Source organism: Chiloscyllium plagiosum, unplaced genomic scaffold, assembly GCF_037043375.1.
Source record: "Chiloscyllium plagiosum isolate Xiang-an unplaced genomic scaffold, Cpla_swu_hap1 HiC_scaffold_13, whole genome shotgun sequence".
Classification (NCBI taxonomy): Eukaryota; Metazoa; Chordata; class Chondrichthyes; order Orectolobiformes; family Hemiscylliidae; genus Chiloscyllium; species Chiloscyllium plagiosum.
In genome coordinates, this window is record NW_028270151.1 from 77,884,104 (window position 1) to 77,899,968 (window position 15,865).

Below are 15,865 nucleotides of genomic sequence, written 5' to 3' on the forward strand. Positions count from 1 at the left end.
CAACACCTTTCTGATAGGAAGGAGACCAGAATTGCACGCAATATTCCAACAGTGGCCTAACCAATGTCCTGTACAGCCGCAACTCCCTGATGTCCTGGTAAATATCTATCCCTTGACTAAACTTGGGGAAAACAGGGTAGTTGGTCATTGATAGGGATTAGATGAAGTACAGTGTGGAGAAATGTGAAATGATTTGTTTTGGTAGTAAGAAAATAAATAGACAATATAAAACACAAGGGTACAATTCTGAAGGCATTCTTCACAGGAGCACTGGGCTGGTTGCTGTATGTAAATAAGTAATTGAACATTGAAAGACAAGTTCAGATCAAGGGGCATAGAGCAAGAAAGTTTTATTAAATTTGTATAGGACACTAGTTTGGCCTCAGATAGAGCACTGTGTCCAGTTCTGGACCACACTATGAGAAGGATATGAAAGCATTGGAGAGATTTCAGAAAAAAATTACAAGAATAGATCCAGTGATGAAGAATTCAGTTATGAAGATAGATTGGAGATGTTAAGAGTTTTCCTTGTAAAGAATGTAAAGACTGAGAGGTATACAGATATTCAAAATCATGCAGGGCACATACAGAGTAGAAGGGAGAAATTGTTCCCACTTGCGAAGGGATCGAGAATGAGAGGGCACAGGTTTAAAGTAATTGATAAAAGAAGCAAAAGGAACACAAAGAAATCTTTTTCACACAGGGAGTGGTTAGGGTCTGGATTGCACTGCCTGAGTTTGTGGTGCGAACAGATTCAGTTGAAACATTCAGAAGGGAGTTAGCCTTTTATCTGAGAAGGAAAAGGGTGTTGAGTTACAGGGAGAAGGCAAGGGAATAGCTCTCGATAAGTTGCTCATTTTGGAGAGATGGCATGGCCACAATCATCCCAATGGCCTCCTTCTACACTGTAGCAATGATGTGACATTGTGGTGATCATATTGGTTATTTACTGGATGTCGCTGTATGAAAAGTGACTGCTAACAGTTGCAACAACTGCCATTTGGAAAGTACACCCTAAAACACATTGGGATGTGTGGAGTTGGAGAATAACATTTAGAGGACCAGCGTAGGACCTGATAAACTGCAAGGCCAATGCAATTTTTAAAAAATAGATAAGTCCCAGTACCAAAACCAAGCTTTGAGAATTCACTGGGTGGGGCAGACAGCAGTTTGAAAAACAAATGTCCATCTGAACTAAGACAATCAGTATCTATTATTAAGCAGCTGCAAACTCTAAACCTCTTTAAGCATTTTATAATTCACTTTACTTTTTCAATACGTGCAGTTTCCAGATAAATTCATTCACTATTCTTGTGAATTTACAACTAAAGTATGTATGTACTGCTGGGATGTGAAAATTGGTAACATTTTCATAAGTCATTTAAATCCAATCATTTATGAATAATTTATCTATGTTCATCTGTAAATTTAGATTTCAGTAATTATTGTCTGTCAAAGGGCAGCACAGTGGGACAATAGTTGCACTGCTACATCACAGTGCCAGGGACCTGGTTTTGATTTCATCCTCAGAATCCAAATATCCCAATGTCTGCATGGGTTTCCTCTGGGTGCTCCTATTTCCTCACACAATCCAAAGATGTGCAGGTTAGGTGGACTGACCATGCTAAGCCTATTTCCTGATTAGATTCCCTACAGTGTGGAACCAGGCCCTTCAGCCCAACAAGTCTACACTGACCCTCTGAAGAGTAACCCACCCAGACCCATTTCCCTCTGACTAATGCACCTAACACTATGGGCAATTTAGCATGGCCAATTCACCTGACCTTGCACTTCTTTGAACTGTGGGAGGAAACCGGAGCACCTGGAAGAAACCCATGCAAACACAGGGAGAATGTGCAAACTCCACACAGACAGCTGCCCGAGGCTGGAATTGAACCTGGGTCCCTGGAGCTGTGAAGCAGTAGTGCTAGCCATTGAGCCACCGTGCCACCCCAGGTGAAGGGCTTTTGTCCGAAATATTGATTCTCCTGTTCGTCGGATGTTACCTGACCTGCTGTGCTTTTCCAGCACCACACTCTTGATAAGCCATCCCATATGTAGGCTAGGTGGGTTAACCGTAGTAAATCTGGTGTTATGGGGCTAGGGTAGGGTCTGGATGGGATACCCTTCAGAGGGTTGGTGCAAGACTCAGTGGGCCAAAACGCCTCTTTTCATACTGTAGGGATTCTATGAACATATAAATCAGTAGTGCAGCCTGGCTTATGTGCGGTTCCCCTAAAACTGAAGTGAACACTTTACTGTAGACAGTCAGTTTAAATGGATTATTATACATTCTAAGATTTGTTTGCACTGTTGGGATTAGATTTTTATAATCAATTTTAAATGAACATGCCCAATTCTCTGTAGATGCCAAACACAGTGAGTCTAATTTGTGTTGCAAAGGTTTTGCTGAGGTTAAGATGGACAAAAACACCGAAGAGCAACTGAGTGTCAATTGCCCAGTTAAACGTTGGTCCCTTCTCCTGAAACTGATCAAAACATCCCAGAACAAAATAGTGTGCAGTCAAAACTTTGCACCTTCTTCATTGATCATTGGTTTTTTTTTCACAAAGTTACAATTTACTAAGACATATGTTTAGTTGGAATGAAAAAGGCTTTTCCTGATTCACAGAAAGAGGTTGTTCAAATCCTTTGGCTTTCTCCATTATTCAGTTGGATCATGGCTGACCTGTAGTTCGACTCGACCTTCCTCCATGTGCATTTCTTCTGATATCCTCACTAAACACAAATCTATTGACCTCAATCTTGAAACTGTCAATCTACCCAGCATTCAAAATCTTTGGTGAGGAGAGATCCAGACTTCCACTTTTTGTGGAAGAGAGTCTAAATGACTTGAAGAACTTTTGAACAATTTTAACATTAAAATCTAATTGGCGCGTTGCAAGGACTTGTTTCAAAAATTTTAAAACTAACGTTTAAACAAATCTCTTTAGAAAACTCCTGCTCTATCTGTTCAACAACTCTTGAAACATATCCAGCCTTTCAAAAACCATTCAGAATTTTGTTTTTTGATTCTATTATGAATTCCCACCCAGACTTCTAAGTAAAAAATGAATAAAGTTGTTGCATTTTTATTTATAATTATGAGTTCCTATTCTTGATATCTTTCTAAACAAAAGCTGCTTTACCCTTCCATGGTATGAATTTCTGGTACCTGGAACTGCTATTGCATAGCAGTGATGTCTTATTCAATATCACTCCATCACTTTGAGGTGTCCCTAAAAAGAGGCACACACAGTCATTTTATGCAGTTTCCAGCCTCTGTATTTATTCATGGGCTTTCCTTTAAAGCCTGGACGTTCGATTATAACAAACAGTAACTACTGCACAGAACAAGCTAATTATTTGATCAATTTTATTTCATTTACATCTCTACCAAAGGAACCTGAAATAAACAACAACTCTTTTTTGTTAGCACATATTCAGTTAGTTAGTGAGAGTCAGCAGTTTCTACATTAAAGGGTTAGGAGAGAACAGCCAACAAAGTCCAAATTAGTGACTGGGTGCAAGGATTGTCGTTACATGGATAACCAATAAGCAATACAATTTCTGAATTTAGTGAACGCAATCAATAAAAAAAAACTTAGCTCCATCACAAAGCGCTTACGATATCAAAGCTTTTACTATGGGGAGAAAGGGGACAAATTTGGAAAAGACACTTTGAGTTGAAATGATGAAGTTGCAACGATTGTGAAGGGAATTAGCAAATAAGATTACAGGTTAATGTAACTCTGTGGAGAAGGAGTCAAATCTCCAGGGACAGAGCCTGCAAATAAGCAAAATCAGGATCAAGAAAGGGAAATGAATTTAGAGGGATCTTTGCCATCCAAAGGACAACTGAACAGCCAATGAAGTGACAAAAATGCATTTAGTTAGAATGAAGAAGGCTTCTCTTATTCACAGAAATAGATTGTTCAAACTCTCTGACTTGCTTTGTTATTCAGTTAGAAGTAAAGCTCAACTCCACTCCCCTACTATTGCTCCATATCTTTTGAAATCTTCACCTCATAAATCTATTGACAGCAATCTTGAAACCATCCCAGAATGCACAATCCTTGGTGAAGAGAGATCTGGATTTCCACTATGTATTATGTTTTATGTTTATTGTATGTATCTCATTCATAAATAACTAAACTATCATTCTATTAAGGCCTTGTATCAATCTGCACCACACTTTTTTTCCCAAAAACATATTTACTTCTTCAGGTCCTGTGTCCAAACTGAACACAGTACTCCAGCTAGTGTCTGATCAAGGTATTGTACAAATGAATGATATCTTTGTATTCAATCTCTTTGAGATAATGACGAACAGGTGCATTAGCCATTTTGATAGCATTTTGTACATGTGCATTAGCTTTGTCGTGCTTTGCGAATATGGGCACCTAGGGTCCACTGGTTCACTGCAATTCCTAATCACTCACCATTATGAAACTCACTATTCTTTACAAATTGTTTCAGCTCTATGTTAATGTGCATTTCTACAGTTTGAGAGCAGGAGTTGCAGACATGGTTCCAGCCAGTGGAATCCACTTTGCATTGCTTGGCCTCTCAATGCCGGAACTTTATCTTGCTCGGGCCAATTTTTGAGCATAACTTGGATGTATGTGGACAATGCTCTCTATCCCACAATCAAAAACTTAAAACCCATGTTGTAACAAACCTGGGAGTCTTTTCAAAGCTCAGGAACTATAAAAAACACAGTAAATTAAGATGCATATTTTTTGCTGAATTCTCTACACACAAATAGCTGGATTCTATGAAGAGGCAACTGAAGTTGCTGTACAGGACTTTGGTTAGGCCACAGTTGGAGTACTGTGTGCAGTTCTGGTCGCCTCACTTTAGGAAAGATGTGGAAGCTTTGGAGAGGGTGCAGAGAAGATTTACCAGGATGTTGCCTGGAATGGAGAGGAAGTCGTACGAGGATAGGTTGAGAGTTCTCGGCCTTTTCTCGTTGGAACGGCGAAGGATGAGGGGTGACTTGATAGAGGTTTATAAGATGATCAGAGGAATAGATAGAGTAGACAGTCAGAAACTTTTTCCCCGGGTACAACAGAGTGTTACAAGGGGACATAAATTTAAGGTGAAGGGTGGAAGGTATAGGGGAGATGTCAGGGGTGGGTTCTTTACCCAGAGAGTGGTGGGGGCATGGAATGCGCTGCCCGTGGGAGTGGTAGAGTCGGAATCATTGGCGACCTTTAAGCGGCATTTGGATAGGTACATGGATGGGTACTTAATCTAGGTTAGAAGTTCGGCACAACATCGTGGGCCGAAGGGCCTGTTCTGTGCTGTATTGTTCTATGTTCTATGTTCTATGTTCTAAGTTCTGTAGACAGTCTCAGCACCTTCCTTGAGATCTTCTGTCACTGCCATAGGACCACCCCGATCAAAGTCTTCAAACTCAATGTCATCTTGATCAACACTGAGAACAAAGAGGAGGAAATGTCTGTCAAAAGCATAGTCTCTTCCAGCCTGCACATGCAAAATCATAGACAGTCATCTAATAATTACCTGGATAACTGGTTACTGAATGAGGTAATCCACAAAATAGTATGAGTTGTACATATGGGAGTACCTTATAAATGGGTTGGAGTTTGCTGCCAAAATAATAGTGGGGCTAATGGTGGTCCCCATTATGAGTTTCATAAATAAGTGTGAATGTCAAAAAGTTGACGTCAAAGTTGTATCATTCACTGTCTTGCATTTCATGAATACAGCAACTCACTGTCTTATTGAAATGGATCAAATGGTGCACATGCAAATGATTGGGCACGTGCACCAATATAAACTATACACACCACAGTAAAATAAACTTTGCCTTTCTAATCTAAGTACTCCTTTAACAATGTCAATTGCTGACAATCAATACTTCTGGCACTGAAAATAAACTATTATGGAAACTCACTCCTTCAGGTTTGGTGGTTGAAGTTTCAAAGATGTATTTACAAGTTTCATTTCTGTCCTTAATTTTTGCTTTCTTCCTTATTGAATCTTTCTTTATTGCTATTTCTTATTTGCTGCTTGATTAACTTTGAATTCCCTCAGTCATTTATATTTACATCCCAGTCCTTTTACTGTTTATCTTTTAATCATTAGGCCTATTTGATTAATGAAATACATGGTTGCAAGCTCGGATCACTCTTGACCTCACAATTATGGTATCACTGAATGTCACTTTTCAGCCAAGAGCTTTAAGATCCTTAGTTTGCAAAGGTCGGTCTAAATGATGACAAATGCATTCGATCTCCTACTGCAGTAAATGCTGAACCAGTGAAAGGAGTGGAATTTGGGGACTTACCCTATGCTATGTAATCAGGGAAGTGACTTTGTGTAATGATCCAATACTGAAGGGACATTACTGTGTCCATCCAATCTGACAGCTGCATAGGTTGCAAATTTTCACTCATTGGACCCTGAACAGTGCTAGGAATTGTGGTGCAGTTTTTACTGCCAGATGTTCCTGGTTCAAGTCCCATCCCAGGACTTGATGGCCAAGGAATGCGCATTCATAACACGATCCATTAGCTTGATTATCAGCATGGAAATCCTTCCAAAACACTTATGGTAGTCAATAGATAGGGGAGAGGCTTCTGGTCAGTCACACTTGCTGCAGAGTGTCATCCATCAAGATGCAACATCTGGATTCAGGCCAGCAATCTGTCTCCCAGAAAGAAAAGCTGAGGGAAATAGAAGTGAGCATATGTTTTGTCTGCCTCACGTGAAACTAGACCCAAGAAATCTTCTAAGGTTAAGCCTGAACTGTGGGGAGAATAATTAGCTGGAATAAAATAATTGCTGGAAAGCTCTGGATTTCAGGACTATGTACCAGATGAATGTGCAAGAAATAAAACAAGTACTTACAGGCTTCCTGTGAATTGTGGATTTGAGGGAAAAGAAATAGAGAAAAATTTGAAGGTGTATCTACTCAACATTGAAAGTTAATTATAAAACACTAACATACATAGGCACATGTAGGTTCAATGAAAATCAATCTAAAATCATATTTAACTCCACTCTTTTTACTCTCTCCTATTCATTTGAATGTGATTGCATCACATTACTTCCTACTTAGTCCCATTATATGGGATTACAATGGAGCAATGCATTTTGTTATTTACTTCCATCAGAGACAATTCTAATGACCAAGTTCCTTTCCATTCTCTACCATTACATAAGATTCCTGTGGACCAGTCTCTTCCCAGTCTGCAGCTATTACATAGGATTTAAATGAAGAACCATTTTCCCACTCAATCCCATTTGCAGATGTTTTTCACTAGAGTTTACAGTGCATTTGGAACTCACCAGTTTGGGGTTTGGGGTGCATGAGCAAGAACGGTAACTCCACAGCAACGTCACTGCAAAGGAAGAGAAAAACAAGAAACTGACAAGTGCTTGTAATGTGTCAGCTCAAAGCTTGAATGGAGCCATTTCAATTTTCTTCAGTTCATCTTTCAGTTCCTCTCGGACCTTTTCCCTTGTTGTGTGAGCTACAGTGGTTACACTAGACCTCCAATACACTGCCCAACTTTACTTTGTACTGAAGAGCTACACCGCTGATCCTATATGAAAGGGATGTGCCCAACACCAACCAGTGAGAATGGGTTGAGGTGAACCTTAAGAAGGGTGAGAATATTTTTGCCACCTTGGGTTGGGCTGGATGGCTTGGATAACTATTGATGGAGCACGGGGTTTGGTGTGAGAGCATTTTGCTTTCCCAGCTCCCTCAACTAAGTCACAGGCTATTGCGAGGAGAACAGAATGGGGATGTGTTGGTAGGCTATTGCAAGAGAAAAGTATGAAGGTGGATTCATGGGTTGTTGCTTCAGGAACAGAATGGGAAAGGGTATACAGGCCATTGGTCAGGAAACAGGGTGGGAATAGGTACACAGACCATTGACTGGGGAACAGTTTAGAGATGGTTTCACAGGCGTTTGCTCGGGGAACAGAGTAAGGATGGATTCATAGATCGTATAATCCCTATATTGTGGAAACAGGCCACTAATCCCCACAAGTCCACACTGATCCTCCGAAGAGTAACCCACCCAGGCCCACTCTCCTACCTTATTACTCTACATTTACCGCTGACTAATATGCCTAAGCCACACATCCCTGAACACTATGGGCAATTTAGCATAATCAATTCACCCAACCTGCACATCTTTGGATTGTAGGAGGAAACCGATGTATCTGGAGGAAACCAACGCAGACACAGGGAGAATGTGCAAACTCGAAACAGACAGTTGCCTGAGGCTGGAATCGAACCCGGGTTCCTGGTGCTGGGAGGCAGCAGTGCTAACCATCAAATCACAGTGCTAACCACTGGTTCACAGGTCATTGCTGGGGGATCAGTGTTGGGGTGGGTTCATAGTTCACTTTCTCATTCCTAGGCCATTTGAAGCACTAAAGAGACCATTTATTTTGTCAGAAGCTGGTGTGGGTGTAATGAGCCAGGTGATGCAGGAATAGCCCTTATATCCAAGTAGCGAACTACACTCATTGGTCAGAATGGAGCAGGGGTATACTGAGGACTGACAGAGTTTGATGTTGTAATGGCTGGTAATAGTATACTGGGCACAGGTCTGCATGACCCCCTCCTGTCAACCCCTGAACACACTGAAACCTGTCTTTCCTGTTAAGATGCAATGATGGTTGGTAACGTGAGGCAGTTCTTGCCAATATTGCTCCTCAATATTTTGTCAGCATGCTCAGTGTGCACTCTGTCAGGGACACTGTGTTGGTGCACAGTGTCTCTGGGCACTGTAGGACACTGGTGCTACCCAATAGCATGAGCCCGTGTGGCTCAGAGTGGCAGTGGCACATCCAGCAGCAGGTGATGATGATGAGGGAAGATACTAGGCACTGGGATTTAGAGAAGGATGTCTTTGGGGAAAAGAGGTTCCAAGGGAAAAAGAATCAGACAGACAAAGGATTTCCTCAACCAGATATAAACCACTGGCTTAATGCCATTTAAATAGTGTGTCTCCCATGTTTAACCTTAAGTTCTTTTCAGGTTTGTAATGACCTGATGTCAGTGGAATAAAGAATCCTTGCTTCTATGGGCCATCTGTACATTCAAACCTCAGGTTATATTTTCCAACGCTGTGCCAGTGTGGGTCAATCTGGGCACTGGCAGGACAGTAGTATTGCTCTACAGTGCAGTTCTAATATGGTGCACTGGAAGCATAATTTTCTTTTTCTTTCCCAAAAATCCATCATGAAAGCTGAAGATTCTCCATGATTCACCTTCAGATATTGCCTCACATTCAGTGAAAGCACCCCAGTAACTTTGTACGAATATCAACAGGCTATTTAGCTGTGGATTGAGTACATTGTAACAAAGTTCACTCCGACTTCTACACATGCTGTTATGAGCAGGAGTCACTTTGCTTTGGTCATCAGTGAGGAATCTGAGGGCTGTGTGAATTCAGCGCAGATCACAAACCATTTAGTCTGTATGATTTGGACCCAGCTTCGCTGAGTTGTGCTTCTAGTTCCACAGGACTGTCGCGATAATGAGCAGCATTACACTCCAGTGGACAACCGTGAATCAAACTCTGATGAGTCTAATCTTTAGAAATCCTGCATCGAAGGAATTGATCAACCTCATATTTGGATGAGTCAACGTAACAGCTTACCTGAACAAAACATCTCCCAGCATACTGAAAGGAAAATAAAGAGACAATTTGACCAACAAAAAAAAAGGCAATAACTGTACTTCTAAATATACAATTAAAAGTGACAAGTGGTTGATCTCAGGGGCTTGAAGTCAAACCCGACATAAGCATTGTGATAAAACATCTCCTTAATAATGGGAGAGACAGCAATGTACTAACCCACAGGCCCAAGCTAATCCTCCAGGGCCATGTATTCAAATCCTATCACAGCAGCTGGTGAAATTCCAGTTCAATTAATTTTGAAAAAGCCAATGTAGCACTGACAGCTGCTCTCAGTAATGATGAATAATCGTCCTTAGAAACTGTTTGGTTCACTAATGTCCTTGAGGAGATGAAATCAACCATCCATTCCCTGGTCTGATCTACATGCGAATCCAGAATCACAGGAATATGGTTGATTCCTAACTGCCCTCTGAAATGGCCAAGCAAATCATCAGTTCAAGGTTAATAAACATTGGGCAACAAACGTTGGATTTGCTGGTGACTCTGATCTTCATAAATTATGCATTAAGGTAAGTATTTCAAACTTCATATCAATCATATAAAAGTAAAACAGAGTACTTCAGATGCTGGAAATCTGGAATAGAAACAGAAATTATTGGAGAAGCACAACAGGTCTGGCAGCATCAGCAGAGAGAAAGCAAAGTTAACGTTTTGAGTCTGGTGATTCTTCTTCAGAACATTTTGCATTTACCCAGTGAGGCTCTGAGACAGAGTTATTCTTTATAAAAGTCCTTTTATGATGCTAGCATGTGATTCTAAGCCATCATTCAGTGCTCCATCCAACACAGTTGACTTGAATTCATAGCTTAGTATACATTTCAATCCCTTTTTAGCTACATTTGAGTGTTAGTGCAATTGTATTATTCGGCTGACTGGATTTCCCAAAGCCGCAATGGTCAGTCATTGGAGAAGAGAGCTTATTCTGTGTGTGATACTTACCCAGACACAATCAACTTCACCCTTACTTTGTACGAAACAAGAATTCCCCAAACTTCTCGATCGATTCCTTCTTTTAAGCTGAAAACACAGAATAGAAATGTTAATCACATTGCGAAAGACAGATGGTAGACCAAATATTTCCAGCAACAGGAAAAGGCCTCTTTATGCTAACTGCTTTCATTGATTTTTAAAATAGGAAAATAATTATGATGTGCACTGCCTGAAACCTAACACATGTTTCACATGTAAAAGATTGGTCTTCAAAAGAAAATGTTATAAAACATTCACCCCTTGAGTTATCCAACACGTGAGTTGCCCTGTCTTACATTGTGGTCGAAGCCAAGTTGGTGTCCTCGTGTCTGAGTTTTCCGTCCAGCACCACACCGTGTTTCTCACGGTTATTATCAATGACAGGATAGAGAACGTAGATTTTCTTTAGAGTGGAACCAGGAGTGACCTGTTCACTGAGTAAGAATACACTTATCAACAAAAGTGAAATACAAATGAGCATATACTTCCGAATCCCTCCCCAACCAAATCTTAGAGCTACCATCCACTGTACACTACCCCATGGCACAAACGAAATATAATCTATCAGCACTCCAGTATGTATTCAGTGAACAGTCTAAATATAACCCCATCGTCAATACACACATGAACACATATGGAATATGACACAGATGCACCTCAAGTCCAGGCAGTACGTCAGCAAATAACAGTGAAACATTCCAATCTGGAGCTTCCAATCAGGGTGGAACATCTTGAGAAATTTCAAGCTTAATTTAAATCAGTCCTTAAAGGTTTTGAAAAATATCTATAGTGGTTCAAAAGTCAATTCAAAGTAATCTCATAACTGGCCATGGCTCAGGTTGGTATGGTTTGTTTCAGCTGATAGTTCTCATTCAGCAGTTTCCCATATTGCCAACAGTATTCCAGATGCACGGATACTTTGATCTAGAGTTGCTAACCTACAATTGCAGTGACCAGCCGTTCATGCAAACAAAAACAGAATATACTAGAGAAACTCAGCAACATCACCCAGGGAAGAAACATATTAGATTGTAAACATTAACCCTCTGTGTCTCTCCCTAGATACTGAAAGATTGGCTGAGTTTCTCCAACACGTTTCTACTTTAATTTAGATCTCAAGCATCTACAGTATTTTGCTTTTATTAAAGCAATCAATTGAAACCTCAATTAAGGAGTCAAGGGAGGAACTTTCTGAGGCCCTGGTGGAGCTTTTTAATACTTCGCTGCCCAAGGGTGAAGTACCAAATGACCGGAGGTTAGTTAATGTGGTTTCTTTGTTCAAGAAGGGCAGCCGGGATAGGCCAAGTCATTACAGACCAATTAGCTTGATGTCAGTCACGGGGAAGTTATTGGAAAAAATTCTGAGGGACAGGATTATCAACATTTGGAAAGGCAGGACTAGTCAGCACAGACTTGTTCGAAGAAGATCCTATCTGACTAATTTAACTGAGTTTTTTGATCAGATGACTAATTTAGCTGATGAAGGTTGTGCAGTTGATGACGTCGACATGCAAGGCCTTTGACTGTGGGACCTTGTCCCACATGGAAGGCTGGTCCAAAAGATGCAAGGCAAGTTGGCAAACTCAGTTCAAACTTAGCTTACAAATAGGAGGCAGAGAGTGATTTGAAAGGTTGATTTTTTGATTGGAAGCCTGTGACCAGTGGTGTACCACAGGGATCGGTGCTGGGATCCTTGCTGTTTGTTATGCACATTAACAAATTGGATGTAAATGTAGAAGGTATAAGTGATAAGTTTTCAAATGTCACAAGAAATGATGGTATTGTTGTAGTGAGGAGGGTGGTCTCTGGCTACAGTCTGATATTGATCAGCTGGTAAATTGGGCAGCACTTTGTATGATTGAATTTAAGCCTGATCAGTGTAAGGTGATACATTTTGGGATGTCTAATAAGAAAGGGACATACACAATGAATGGTAGATCCCAAGGGAATACTGAGAAACAAAAGGACTTTGGTGTACCAGTCCACAAATCCCTGAAGGTGTCAGCACAGGTAGACAAGATGGTGAAGGAGGCATATGGATTGCTTGCCTTCAGCAGCTGGGGCAGAGCATATAGGAGTAAGGAAGTCTTGTTACAACTTGATAAAACATTGGTTAGGTGACAGATGGAATACTGTGTGCAGTTCTGGTTGGCACACTATCAGAAGGACGTGATTGCACTGGAGAGGTGCAGAGGAGATTCACCAGGATGTTATCATAGAATCATAGAATCATAGAGATGTACAGCACGGAAACAGACCCTTCGGTCCAACCTGTCCGTGACGACCAGATATCCCAACCCAATCTCGTCCCACCTGCCAGCACCTGGCCCATTTCCCTCCAAACCCTTCCTATTCATACACCCATCCAAATGCCTCTTAAATGTTGCAATTGTACCAGCCTCCACCACTTCCTCTGCAGCTCATTCCATACACGTACCACCTTCTGCGTGAAAAAGTTGCCCCTTAGGTCTCTTTCATACCTTTCCTCTCTCAAACTAAACCTATGCCCTGTAGTTCTGGACTCCCTGACCCCAGGGAAAAGACTTTGTCTATTTATCCTATCCATGCCCCTCATAATTTTGTAAACCTCTATAAGGTCACCCCTCAGTCCCCGACACTCCAGGGAAAACAGCACCAGCCTGTTCAGCCTCTCCCTGTAGCTCAAATCCTCCGGCCCTGACATCATCCTTGTAAATCTTTTCTGAACCTTTTCAAGTTTCACAACATTTTTCTGAGGAGACCAGAATTGCACGCAAGTCTCAGTTATGAAGAGAGATTATATAGACTGGGTTTGTTTTTACTGGAGCAGAGGAAGGTGAAGGAGGATCTGTTTGAGACATACAAAATTGTTAGAGGAATAGAGAGAGTAGATTGTGAGAATCTCTTCCCCATGGCAGAACATGTCCAAAACTTTTGGGCATAAGGTTAAGGTCGGGAGTAAATGGAAATCTGAGAAAATTGTTTTCACCCAGAGAGTGGTAAAAATATGGAATATGCTGCCTGAGGGAGGGTGGCTGAGGCAGATATTCTCACAATATGTAAGAAGGATATCGATGAGCGCTTAAAATGGTTGGACATTGTGGGCTATGGACAAAGAACAATCAAATAGGATTAGTGTAGTTTGATGTTTGTTGATAAGCATAGACATTGGAGGCTGAAGGGCCTGTTTCTGTGCTGTATGACTCAATAACTAGGTCTGTTTTTTATACCAATGTCACATTTAATTTGGATTAATTTGTGATCAACAGTTAATTGAAATCACAAACAGGTCTGTTGCAGCAATTACTTGACGCAATTATCAGTTAAATTAGTCTAATTTTGTAATCTTGAATCCTCAACTTCCTCTACGACCGATAAGGCTGTCCAATTGCACTGATTTGAAGAGATTTTAGCTTAGGGTTTATGCAAATAATTTGGAGTGAAAACATAGGTATTACTTCACCTCCGCACTCTGGTATAATGTCCAGAATAATCCATTTATGCTTTCCTAATAGCATCCCCAGTGGAAACTCCAGGTTTTCACTTTCTGATCACAATGACTCCAGAGGCAGAAGCATGAGAAAAGTTGCACTAAGACAAATATTACTGAGATGTCATAGGAAGAGGATTTTGATGAGAACACAATTATATGTCCAACAACTAAATGTCATAAAGCATCTGACAAAGCTAAAACTCAACTACAATAAAGTAGCATCGTGTATTCAACTCAGAATGTGGTCTTAATATGAACTTTTGAAACATGAATAATTGAAGTTAATGGGCAGACATATTATTGTCTCCAGATCTTCAAGTCTGTCATTACTAAGGATAAGAATTATACCGAACACCCTTCACCGGTTGATGGCCAGAAACCTGCAGATTTCATCAAAATGTAACTCTGTCACTTTTGGTAATGTGAGCGTTTATTTTTGTGTTCGGTCAGTTAAACTGCTGGGAACTGGACTGGGATCTTCACCAGTTACTTTTATTTAAGAAATGTGACGTCACATACTGAGCAATTGAAGCTTATCTTGCTGGTACTGGTTGCTAGGAAACTATAATAGAACAGGGCTCCAAAATGAACAGGATGTCTGACTTACTCCACTTCCTTAGCAGCCACCGCCTGGCTGTATTTGTCATGTGAGTACAGAACCACTGATGCAACCTGATCAGCTGAAGGCAAAGACAGTACAGTTAGAAATCTCTGAATGATTCAAAGATACAGCATGCTGTTCAGGAACAAAAACATTTCACACAATGAAGAAAGAATGAACAATAGTGTGCACCATCTAAAAGATGCACTCCAGCAACTTGTCAATGCTTCTCCAGCAGCAGTTCCTGAACCCTCAACTTCTACCTTCTAAAAGTATAAAGGTAGCAGCACTTGGAAGCTTCCATCCAAGTCCCACACCATCCCAACTCATAATCATATCACCATTCTTACATTGCCACTTGGTCAAAGCCCTAGTAGCACTTTAGGTGTAACTTTGCTGCACGGACTACATTGGTTCAAAACGTTGGCTCGCTATCACCTTCTCTTAAATCGTTGATTTACCAGCAATGTCTATGTCCCATGAAAGACCTAAAAAGAAACCCTTTGGTCCTATCTTCGTACCTGTTATTTTCACCTTCTTCACAGTTTTGGTGGAATGGTTGATCACCTCAACAGTGACTTCAACTGGTTCACCATGGTAATAGATCTATAAGACAGTGCATTTCAAGTGAAGACAATATTTTTCAAAGACTATATTTTGGATCATTTAATTTATCCTTCCATCACAATATGCAATCCTGCCTTCATTAAGAATGAATAATGCTAGAATGTTGTTCCCACTATTTCAGAAAGGGTGCATTCCAGCCACTGATCCTTCTCCCTATGAAGAACTTGACATCCATCCTGATTGTACATATTACCAGCTTGTAGCTGCACGTTTTTCTGCTGAGAGCGTGGTGCTGGAAAAGCACATCAGGAGAGATGATGGTTTGGGAAAAAGCTCTTCTCCTGCTCCTCGGATGCTGCTTGACCTGTTGTGCTTTTCCAGCACCACACTCTCGACTCTAATCTCCAGCATCTTCAGTCCTCACTTTTGCATGTTTTTCTACTACAATCATGAGTTAACTTTCAGTAACAAACTCAGGATTAACTTCACCATTTCTTTAAATGGTGTCTTATTAGCCTTTCATTTCCTTTGCTTCATCCTCTGCTTCTTTCAATGTTGAAG

At 40.7% G+C, this 15,865-nt stretch overlaps 1 protein-coding gene across 2 annotated transcripts in view; it reads right to left on the bottom strand.

Annotated features, from left to right (window-relative positions):
* Positions 1-3,262: 3,262 nt before the first annotated feature.
* LOC122555759 (arrestin red cell-like) overlaps positions 3,263-15,865 on the bottom strand; it is a 41,208-nt gene continuing 28,605 nt past the window's right edge. The window contains exons 9-14 of one of the 2 annotated variants that reach the window (XM_087993782.1): positions 15,259-15,343; positions 14,744-14,816; positions 10,961-11,098; positions 10,635-10,712; positions 9,654-9,677; positions 3,263-7,373 (exon numbers count right to left, since the gene is read on the bottom strand). In XM_087993782.1, the coding sequence (XP_087849908.1) occupies positions 7,292-7,373; positions 9,654-9,677; positions 10,635-10,712; positions 10,961-11,098; positions 14,744-14,816; positions 15,259-15,343 (480 nt within the window). In that variant the 3' untranslated portion in view covers positions 3,263-7,291. Of the gene's footprint in view, positions 7,374-9,653; positions 9,678-10,630; positions 10,713-10,960; positions 11,099-14,743; positions 14,817-15,258; positions 15,344-15,865 lie in introns of those variants that run through there. The other variant, XM_087993783.1, reaches the window with a different exon arrangement.